The 12176-nt window shown below is 42.5% G+C and overlaps 1 protein-coding gene across 1 annotated transcript; it reads left to right on the top strand.

Moving 5' to 3' along the window:
* The first annotated feature begins 2912 nt into the window (after positions 1-2912).
* Positions 2913-8419, top strand: LOC142791433 (uncharacterized). The gene is made up of 4 exons (XM_075885491.1): positions 2913-3059; positions 6084-6660; positions 7885-7951; positions 8286-8419. The coding sequence occupies exons 1-3, from the start codon at positions 2915-2917 to the stop codon at positions 7910-7912; spliced, it is 750 nt and encodes a 249-aa protein (XP_075741606.1). The 5' UTR covers positions 2913-2914; the 3' UTR covers positions 7913-7951; positions 8286-8419.
* The last annotated feature ends 3757 nt before the right edge of the window (positions 8420-12176 follow it).

Below are 12176 nucleotides of genomic sequence, written 5' to 3'. Positions count from 1 at the left end.
CCATTTCTGCCAGCCCCGAAAGCGGCTTATCCTGAGCTGGGACAAGAGCCATTCGCTTGGTAGGTGGAAGACGCTGTAGAAACAACTCACGTAGTATGGATGTTTCCGAGCCGTCCGGCTGGTTCTCAAGCAGGTGCTGCAGCTGACGTAGAAACTGTGTGGGACGGCGGTCCCCGAGCTCTTCGTTGCACAGAAGTTACTGAATGCGCCGATGCTTAGGCGAAACGAGTCGGTGAAGAAGAGCCTGTTTGACTGTCGTATATGGAGTGTCACCAGGCGGGCCCACGAGGATGTCGTGTACTTCAGCCATTGCCTGTGGAGCAACGCTTCAATGAGGAGCTCATGCTTGCGAATTTCTGACGTGATGCGATGAATGCAGAACTTGTTCTCGACTTGAATGAACCATAAGGAGGAATCGGCAAGCAACAGCTGTGGTAGCGTCATGGTAGTAGTACCTCCAACAACACCCGAAGAGGGTACATGGCCGGGTGCAGTGGCAGCGGTACCATGGCTAAGGCTATCGAGATGCTCACGCTGCTCCATGGAAGGTCGCGTTATAGTCGGGGTCACCAATAAAAAAAATGCCGCCACATCCATGAAGTGAATGATGATGAGTGGGCGAAGCTCCGGAGGTAAACCTCGTAAACCATGAATCCTCCGTACATTTTGCCCACTCGATTTTATTGCAACGCTCCCCCTAGCGTACGTCGCCGCACTATATCGAACGATGACACGCGCCATATGTGGCATCATTCCTATTTTACAACACCTCGCATCTTTCATAATCAACTACACGTACCGCCGTCTAGTTTATAACATCTTGCATCTTTTGGATGGACGGACGGACGGACGGATGGACGGACGGACGGATGGACGGATGGATGGATGGATGGATGGATGGATGGATGAATGGACGGACGGACGGATGGACGGATGGAAGGATGGATATGGCTGTACCCTTTAGATCGGGCGGTGGCTAGCGTAATACTTAATGCCGTCAGCTACAAGTACCGCCATCTAGTGAACACTGCAAGAACTGAACGAGAGGTGGCTACATACAGGGGACGCACAGCCCACGCCTTAAGGAGCTTCGCTTTTATATAGCACTCTGAAACTCGGTTCCGAATAACAAAGCGCGGTTTATTTATGCATCTCCGCCATTGATCCAACTACTTCTTCTCTCTCCTCAGCAGACTACCCACTACTCAGCGTCTACAGCTCGTGCACACGCTCGCGCTTCGCACTCAGAGATGGTCCCACTAGTCACTGCGTTGCGAATTCCCCACGACAGACAGACAGACAGACAGACAGACAGACAGACAGACAGACAGACAGACAGACAGACAGACAGACAGACAGACAGACAGACAGACAGACAGACAGACAGATAGATAGATAGATAGATAGATAGATAGATAGATAGATAGATAGATAGATAGATAGATAGATAGATAGATAGATAGATAGATAGATAGATAGATAGATAGATAGATAGGACCAGCCGTGGTAGAACATCACTGCTGCTTCAATGCAGTCGCAGTGATGTTTGTTCAACGCGGGACTTTTAGAAAAATCTTCAGTAAGGTTATGGCCACACGTGCTTGAGACGCAACTAAGCACTTTTCCATTTAACGCGTACTATATCTACGTTTTGAAGTAAAACAAATTCAGAGTTGAAAGTGGTGGAAGAACTTATCTCTGGTGTTAGGACGTATCATCAAGTATTTTCAGCCAGCTGAGGTGAAACCGGAGAGAATAATATATTCTATCTAATCAAAAATATGATAACCAGTCTCGCAATTTAAACACAAAGTGCCAACGTATACGTCATACAAACACTTTCGATTGTTCAAGCCGTCCTAATTTTTCTGAAGGTCTTGGCATTCAATAAACTTTTATCTAACATGAGTACAGAAACAGGCCAGCTTTAAGTCACAGCATATTGAGCAGTTTGGTGCTTGCACTAAATTATGACAGGTACACTCGATTATTCCTGAAGAAACAGTGACCGAAAACATGCCATGGGTATGCTTTCGAAAACGAAAGTTTTTTTCGCCGTGATCTTTTTGAACATATCTAGCCAGCCTGGCATCGATTCTATCCAATATAACGGCTATTTTTGAAGCAACATGCTATGCTTGACGTATCTGAAGCAAGCAAATTGTCGAAAATATCAACTTTCAAGAGATATTGCAATCATCTAGCGTACTTGTGTACGCTATCTTCTTGCCCTACGCTCATTCAGTGACTGCACGTGGCACAAAAGGCAAACAATCAAGTCATTTTCTCGCACATCAATGAATGCTTGAGAGTTTGTGAAGATAATCAACCAAATAATACGAAAATGTGAATCTACCATGGACTAAATAGGCATTTGTCAGTGGGAAGAGGGCAACTTGCTATATTGATACAATCTATAAGTAAAGCAACGATAAGCTATTAGGGAACGACCAAACATGGCGTTACACAACAACGCTTATTCAACATCCCTGAAATCTACATATACACATCTGTTATAAATAAGCAGAGCTCTGTGTCGCTTCTTAATCTGCTCTGTGAAAATTGTCGCAAAGATTCATCGAATAAAAAAAGGGCATTGTTCACAATCGTTGCAGATGCTTCGAATTGTCAATTTTTTTTTTGCTTTCTCATATTCATATGCTTGCTTTCGTTGCTACAGTTTTTTCACTTTTTTTAGATGCATTTAGAATGAATCCCCATTTGCTTTGGATTTTCCATCGTTCTTGCGGCCACTTTTGCAGGCACTCGACTTATCGGTCATTTGTCAATAAAAAAAAAAGACAATCTCTTGCACTTTTTCTTTTTCTTGCGCACTTGTGATAGAGTACGTATTATTCACGTAAGTGGCTACTTTGGACAAAAAGAAGCCTATTTTTTACAGATGTGTTTTTTTATGACGCACGATCTCCCCGCCACTGCTATATATAAGCGGTCATACACTGAGAATATTCACGTTTCTGCGGTTGGTCAAAAGGCAAACGCCGGGAAGAACACCAGAGTCATGAGGGCCTTCCTTACCATTGCACTGTTGTCGGCAGGTGAGACCTTACGTGTGATCGTGTTTTCACGTTATTCATTTTGAGCTTCCGTTCGAACAATAATTCTTCTTAATTTATATGAAACTTCGATAACTGGTACAATGAGGCCGTTTATATTATACTCCATCACTTGAACTGCTTCACCAACCAAATTTAGGGCGAACAATTTCGGCACGCTGAAATTCTGCCTTTTCCCTCAAAGTACTGTTGAATTGAAAGAAATCTGTGCGAATTATCTTATATATAAATATTTTCGCTGCCAAACGGATAAGAGTAATTTTAGGTAATGAATTTTTTCTATTTGAAGCAGCCAATGATCAGCAGAACCACTTTAAGTACAAATCTGAGTAACATTCGATATGACACTGCATCTTAACCATTCAAAATATCAAAACGAACTGCAGGTTCTTGCTAATAAAAGTATATTTATAACGGTTTTTTTATAATCACTGTATATGCGCCTTTTCTAAAACATGCCTCTCTGTGAGCTAACTGACCAACTCGTTCGCTCAAAAGCGTGGAGCACCTTCATGCGATTGCGAAACATATTTAAACAATCAATATATTTCTCATTATTTCTGCTAGGTATTTGTTAACAGCTTCAGCTTTCTTTTTTTTTCAAAATACTTTTTCAGATGAAGTAAGGTGTTAGTTTCTAAAATGATATCCAACCATGCCTCAACGTGGTGCAGTTGGGTAAAGAAATCGGACTGCTTTCAGTTTCATACCAGGTGTTCGGAACTAAGCTTTAAAATTTTCGCAAAACTCAGCACTAGGAAGAACATGAAAAACACATTTGCAAGTAACTTATCTATTGAAGGGGACACAAAAAGTGAGACAGCAAGTATAACTGTTAGTAACCCTATTAACTAAGATTTAATAAATAACTTCTGAGTGACTGCACCAATCGGGCATATTTGTACTGGAAAAGGTGGGGGCAGTCACATTACTACATAGCCACATTAAAAAAAAGTTCTAGTATGTGTGTTCTGTGAGTTATTCCATTGAAAATCTTTATTTCGGTTTTCATCATTACGCATGGAAGACAGTAAGCACTGGCGTGAAGCTTTGCCTTGGGATACCTCCGAGCACGGACATGCCAGAATAATTCTTCTAGAAGTAACTGCATAGAAACACCACTGGCTTCCCAATTTCACTTCAAGTATGCATGCTTGCTGAATTCACTGAAAACCGATTTACCAAATTTTAGTTAATTGCGCCACTCTAAGCCATAAATAATGTTTTACTTCGTGTCCCCTTGAATACATATGTTATGTGCAAAGGTGTTTCTCTATATTCTTTCCACTGCTTAATTTTAGGAAAACCATAGAACTTAAGTTTGAACAGACGGTATATCAGGAAGTATAGCATATTTTGTTGTGAAGTTTTGCGTGCTTTATGATGAAACAGCTTACAATATATTAGTGTCTTAATTTTGACGCTCTTGCTTTTCTTACTTTGATGGTTGAGTGCCAAATTTCTGACTCAGGCAGAAAATAAAATGTACGTTCTCTCAAAAAAGCAAGAACAGCATGAGCATGAGTTTTGGCACGCTTACTAAACGTTATAATTGTAATAAATGGAAATAAAATCTGCCTTTAAGATATACTTCAAAACATCAAAAAATAATTGTGCTCAATTGTCTGTGTTCCGAGGAAAGTGTTCGAAATAATATTTTTTTTCTGAATGGTAACCTATACAGTTTTCGAAGTTTTAAATTGAGTCTACTTAGAACGGATTTAGGAATATCTGAAAACACCTGAACGTGATCAGCTGGTCGGTTTTTCAGAAAACATACATGACGTTTGCGGAATTTCAAAGAAATTGATCATAAAAAAACACAATCTTATGTTTAAAAACTTCCGCGTAATGCCCTCACAGCAATATTTGCACTGAAAAACATTTTGTTAGAAAATTTTGAAACTAAAATATAAAAATGGTAGGGAGGAAATATAATGAAATCATGAAGCCATAGTCATAACAAAACATATCGCTTACCCGCTCAAACAGTGAAGGAAAAGACCTCGCACATGCTTTAAAAGACATGGTCATTGTCGCCATTTATATGAAGGGCTTGGAGCACTTCTACGAGCTCGCCAATGTATGTCATTGCTTCTCAGAGTGTCTATTATTTTAGTAATAAAATAAAGCATCAGTCTTTTGGTCTATATACCCTACCACACCTCATTAATTACAAGAATACTGCGAGTTTTGAAACCTACATTCGAACTACACTCGTCATCTTGAGAATGACTCCTGCCACGTGAGATTCTAAATTATTCACACATACCACACTCAAAACAACTGTGTGTGATGACTATATACAAGTTTGCGGAATATTATAAGAACGTGTAATAATGAGAATGTGAGATACTTAGTTATCTGGAATATGAAATGATACCAGTAGCGTTGGATGACAACATTACTTCATGAAATGCCGTATACCTCTCTTTTACCGTAAGGCGCTCTCAACGGCGGACAAGAAGCAAGCACATTACATCTATCGTGCACATTTGGCTCAAGCAATAACCCGATTGATATACCACAGGCAGGTTTAATGGCATGCTGAGCTATTTTACTGACTTCATTGGATAGTTTTTTGCAGCTGGAAAACAAATAAGGTACACAGAAATGAAGAGCTGTAGTGTACATATTGGTACCACTATTGTTCGTTTGCTAAGGCCGCTAGAATGTTCATAATTTGTATCCACATGACACATCACTGCGAGATAATGTTACTTAATTGTTGTCAATTTATACATGGTTTCTTCCTTTGATTTTGCATTCTGCAAGTGCTCATCAAAAATAAATTATTGTGGTAAGACAGCGTCTTGAGCTGTACAGATCTGATGAGTTACCCACTGTTCAAAATTTGAAAACTTCACATAGAAGATTTCTACATTACTAGACACAGTTTTTTAGCCACAACATTCATGAGGGGTAGTGGTGCTTCACACTGCAACAGAGTATAGACAAAAGGTGAATCATATTCCTCTAAAACGTTTCTGATCCTTTCATCAACAGCATCGCTGGCATATGCTGCACCTGGGGCTACAAAAGTGGACCTCAGTCTTGGTGCTGGACCTAGCGGCAGCGGCAGTTTCGGTGGATTAAATGCACTTGGCGGCAGTAGCAGCGCAGGAGTACCAAGCCTCGGTGGTAGAGGTTTATTGGGAGCCGGCTCCATGGGTGGCATGAACCCATCTCTCCTGCCTGGACTCTCTGGAAGTTCTAGCGGCGTTGCTTCTTCAGGCTCTCTTAGACCAAGTGGTGGACCTGGTGCTTCTGTTGGAGCAGGAAGAGTAGGCTCCGGATATTGGCAGGGAGGATTTGGTGGTTTTGGATATGGTTACCCAACAGGCTTCGGCGGATTCTATCCCGGATACTATGGATACCAGCCCTACGGTTTTGGTGACTATGGCTTTGGTGACTACGGCTATGGAGGCTTCGACGGCTTTTATGGCGGACCAGGCTTTGGATACTATGGCCCTGGAAGCTGGGGCTGGGGAGTTGGCAGTGCTAGAGCTGGACAAAACAGCCTTCGCTCATCATCCCAAATCCGCGCCGTCAGATCCAGCTCTGCTGGTGCATCATCATCCAGGTAAGAGGGTTATATTTTGCAGCCACGCAGCCACCGCACTTGTTTTTCTTAACTTTATTATACGCTACGATTAGCAAGTCGAACAGCCTGTATGAACACGTAAACAAAGAAACAATAGAAAGTTCCGAAGGTTAAAATAAAGTTAGTAGGTTGGACCGAATCAAGAACAGGCCAAGTTATTTCACAAAATCATCGAATGCATCTTATTCGCAAAGTGAACACACCTCATGATGCTGAAAAGACAATTAATCAAAAAACAGAAAGACAAGCTTTCATGCAAAATATAATTTAATTACATTTCTGTTATCGGCTGAGCCCATACTACAGCCGGAGTTATAAATTCTCCATAACAACGAAAGCTTACCTTATATTGAGCATATACCGCAGGCTATGCTGTGTCAGGCTAGCTTTCTTGGTACGTGTATATGGTTCATGACAAGGTGAAGTTCGGGCACGTAATTTATCAACACTTAGCGGGAGACATTCCACTGAGAATTAAATGAAATACAAAAACAAATTGTATAGGATACCTATTTATAACAATAAATACACTGCTTAGCGTTTTCGCTGAGATTCACGCATATTACCAATCGACCTAGTGCTGATTTTGATTTATTTGTGGTGTTTAACGTCCCAAAACCACCATATGGTTATGAGAGACGCCGTAGTGGAGGACTCCGGAAATTTCGACCACCTGGGGTCTTTAACATGTACCCGAATCTGAGCACACGGGCCTACGACATTTCCGCCTCCATCGGAAATGCAGCCGCCGCAGCCGGGATTTGAACCCGCGACCTGCGGGTCAGCAGCCGAGTACCTTAGCCACTAGACAATCGACTTAGTGCTCTCACGTGTCTTATCGCTAGTCATTTTGCCTTACTCTCTGAGTGTCATTACATTCATTTTCCCACACTTAAGCATTCTTATGAAAATCACCGCTGTAATGTAACAACGGACGCTTGACTGATGTTTCATGGCACATAAGTAAGCTTTGACATGCACGGTAGATGTAAACCGTAAGCTTTGTAAGACAATGAGTGACATATAGCAGGCCAATTTCAGATGACTTTGTCATAAATAAGAATCTTTGTGAATTAAAGAGGTCCATAGATTCACTGAATAAACAGTCTGTGTAAAATTTTCTAAGGCTACTTACCTTTATCGCAACTGTACTGTGAAAGAATTGCCTACAAATTCCCTTCTCTTCTTTTTCCCCGTGTCTAGGTCTTCCTCTGGTGCTAGCAGCCAGTAAGCAGCAAATGTCATCATAACTTGGGTTGCTTCGTGAACGGTAAGAATAAGCTGATGCCCATACGTAGATATCACAGTTTATTCCCATAATTTGTTTCATTTAGATAATATGCGGAGCCGTACTTAAAAGAAACGGAGATGCTTGAACATTCTACATGTCATGAAAGCCCCGTCTCACCCTGACCAAGCAATTAATGTGCAATTTAAGGTACACTACCTTTTCTATGTTTGTCATACTAGGCGTAAATACCCAACATATTATTACCAAGCATAAACATAAAAATCGTATTATTATGATAAAATGGTTTTTGCGGCAGTCTCTTCTTTGTTTATCTGGCTACAGATGATTATAAAAATGAATCTTTGCTTTACAGGGACCATTGGTTCACACTCGGCCTTTCGAAAAATGAACTACAAAGATTATCCAGTTCTGCAAACCAACTAAATTTGGCACTGTTTTGCTAACTTCTGAGACAACAATAAATTGCCGCATTCTGGTGCAACTAAACATTCACTTCCACTCTCATTCTTTTCTCCAGCAAAGTAGCGCCATACTCCTCCTCCGTGACATGAAATGTCTGCTGATATCGTTGACCACTTGATGACCACAGTCCCTTATATACATTGCAAAGACGCCAACCACTGCATCTTCACGCACACGCTCAGAAACCTACAGACACTTCATCATGTTTCCATGCGTGAGCAAAAGCACCAGAAGGTAGAAAACACGTGGCGCGCATCTTGACTCGTTCAGAACTTGTTGACTCGTTGTCCTATCGCATGTTTTGATATACCGCAATATGCGACCACAAAGACAGCAAAGACAGCAAACAGTGTCACATGGTACTCATCTTATAGGATGAGTACCAGGTGACACATTCTTTGCTGTCTTTCTGTTGACCCTGTTGCATACCGTTGCGAGTTGTTAAAAAACCATGACAGAAATAACAAATATAAAGAAACTGTAGATTGTGTTAAGCTGAGCGTTATGAAAGTTACGGTGGACGTTGATGCATGTCGAATTTATTGTGTAATTAAAAGTGAAGTCATGTAATTACAAAGGTTAGTATTAAAAGCACTGAATATCAAACCTCCGGCCCCATGGTGAGAAATGGATAGCTGTGGCTCAAATGAGATGTTATCTTCTAGGACAAAAGCCTTCCATTGTTCTTCAAACCAAAAATGTTACCGTGTGGGTCGGCTTCAAGCTGATGCTGACGGTAACTTTGAATTATGCAAAAAGCCATGGCATCAGATATTCAGGTTTGATGATGTCATTCTGCCACCACAAAGTGCCGAAAAAGGGACAAGATCAGCAAAAATATCGCAAGAATTTCATTCTTTTTCTTTTTGCGCCATTTTAAATATGCAGACGTTTCTAAACCAAAATCAGTCATTCGTTTGTCCTTGCGCTACATTTCATGTGTAAAAATTACATGTTTCGAAACCCATGCGGTGGTCTTCTTCACGCTCCTTAGATAAGCTTCACCTGAGTGCACACGTGGGCAGCTAAAACGTGCCGAAGTGAAGAGTACTAATTTTTTTTTACAAAGTCCATGCAAATACCATTTGGTCTGGCAACAAGTGCTTCATCTCCCAAGACAATGTTCAGCCTCAGGTAAAAGTAGCTTGCGGGCTTTTTTTTGCACTAGTTGTTTACGCGCGTTGCACGCGTTGCTCCCAGAGTTCCAAAAGCAGTATAGTTTAGCCAGTAGAAGAAATATAGGCAGCTTAGAGAACATGCCAAAATCTGTCTGGACCATATATTTACACATGACATCAAAGGATATCCATCCATCCCACGGCTTTTGCTGGAAGGACGTATACCTGGTGCAAATCGAATAAAGCCCAGTTCAGTGGTGAACCATACGTTCACAAAGAACACGTTATGGCACCTGTCCTTGAAAGTGCTAAGCCAATTTATGAGCAACTTGCTAATCCTGAATTACCTGCGAAATGCCTCTATAGAAAAAACTCAAAACCCCAACAAGTCGTCCAGCAATGTCGTATTGGAGTGTGCTAAAAAACGTGTTTCTTGGACACCTAGAACTGAAAATATATCCTCTTGACGTTGTAATCACCTCTAATGACGGCTATATAGCTCTTGTGAATGTTACGAAGTCGTTTAAAATTTCGCCGCATCGCAAAGCGCAGGACATACGCGCAATTGACCTGCGTCGACCGTACTTCGCCGACAGGGCTGCGAAGCAGGCGACAAAAAAGGCTCGCTAGGCCAGACGCCTCAACTCAAGAATAAAAAGTAATATTAGTGGTGAGTATATGGCTAGTTCCTATATTTGTGTCCTTGATTGATTGATATGTGAGGCTTAACGTCCAAAAACCACCACATCATTATGAGAGGCGCCGTAGAGGAGGGCTCCAGATATTTCGACCACCTGGGGTTCTTTAACGTGCACCCAAATCTGAGCACACAGGCCTACAACATTTCCGCCTCCATCAGAAATGCAGCTGCCGCCGCCGGGATTCGATCCCGTGACCTATAAATATGTCCTTGATTTGTTAGTATTTCATATTACTTGTAAAAATATAGCCTATTTTCCATTTTAAACGCGATTACCCTAAAACATGTTTTTTGTACTTATGTACTTTTTTCTCAGCAACCATGAAAACGCAGAGTACCCCTCAGGGAGCGGTGTTATCACAACTTTTGTTCAACATACCTACGATGCGCCTCCCAAGCCAACTGCCCGGGTGGAAGGCACTCAACATACCATATATGCTAATGACATTACAAGTTGGACCACTAAGGGGAGCGTTGAGGAAATGCAGAACCACCTTCGGCGAGCCGTATCCTTAGTCGAGGTGTATACTAACGACTGTGGACCCCAGTGTGCTTCAACTAAATCAGAGCTTCTGCATGTCACAGCGAATCCAAAAAATAACACCGGTATACACATCTCTCTGTCTCATGTTCCCATCAGTGAGGTGGAGGACATCCGAATTATGTGCCTTTTCATTCACCACAAACTCAGACCAGACTCTACTATCGCGAAACTCAAGAGAGTAGGCGAACAGGTATATGTGCATGATCCACCGTGTTGCCAACAAGCGGGGTAGTCTGCGAGGCAGGGATGCGCTTAGGCTAGTCCCTGCCTTCGTGACTAGCCGGATCATCTACTCCGGGCCATACCTTCGCACTAACAAGAAAAAACACGAAATCATTGACGCCATTATTCACAAGGCTACAAAAAAAAAAGATCTGGATCTCTCTGTGGGTATACCTCCGACACAAAACTCAAGGCGTTGGGTGTGCTCAACTCCTACCAGAAGTTGCGAGAGGCACATCTCGTAAATCACTATACGTGGCTTATGGAGATGCCCCCCGGGCACCGCCTGCTTCTCTGTGTAAGCATTCAATATAGTTGCACTCCAGAGGAGGTGGAGCGCATTCCAGAACTTCAGAACTTTGCCGCCAAATGTTCTGGGTCTCTCCACTCCCCACTAACATGGACACGCACAAGCATGAAAGCAGGCGACAAGTGCGGGCTCGGATGCTTGCGAGGCAACATGGTTCTTGACCTGGTGTATACTACGTAGACATAGCAGAGCCGATGCCCTAGTGATTTTACATGGCCGCTGTAGTTCACCAGAAAATACACGTCGACGGGCTCTCCTTCAAAGCTCAAAATTCTGAGCGGGCTGAGGAAGTAGCGATAGATTTTGCAGCCGCGGATTGCAATTCAAAGACGATAATAACGGATTCAAAAAAATGCGTGTGCTTACTACCTAGGAGGAGAGATATCTTTCTTCGCTAGCCATATTCTAAGACGGGCTATCACTGATCCAACCCCAAAAAACGTAGTTTGAGTTCCTGGCCATCAGGGTTTTCGAGGTAATGAGGCCACCCGAGCGCTTACCCACCGGGCTCCTCACCCCAGCTCTTATGATTCGGAGGTTGATACACCACTGCTGTGCTTCACAGAAATTATTTTCTATCATCGCGACACTCACAAATTGTTCCCGGCTCCTGAAAAAGGGCTGAGTAAATCACGTCAGAAAACTGTAAGGCGCCTGCAGACAGTTACTCTACTCTGTCTTGCAATTATCAGGCACTTCGACCCGAACATGGATGTGTAGTGCCCACACTGTGGGAAGGCCTGGGCCTGTGACATATTCAACAAGGTGTGGACATGTGCTAAAAATTACCGCCTGCCCCCCCTCTTCTACCCCTTCCCGAGTGGCATGGTAGACTATTACCCTCGAGAAAGAACACTGGCGACACTGCGGTCACGGCGATGTGACGT

This window comes from Rhipicephalus microplus, unplaced genomic scaffold (genome assembly GCF_043290135.1).
Source record: "Rhipicephalus microplus isolate Deutch F79 unplaced genomic scaffold, USDA_Rmic scaffold_166, whole genome shotgun sequence".
Lineage (NCBI taxonomy): Eukaryota > Metazoa > Arthropoda > Arachnida > Ixodida > Ixodidae > Rhipicephalus > Rhipicephalus microplus.
The sequence above is the reverse complement of the archived record's forward strand: the minus strand, read 5'-3'. Positions and strand labels throughout refer to the sequence as shown.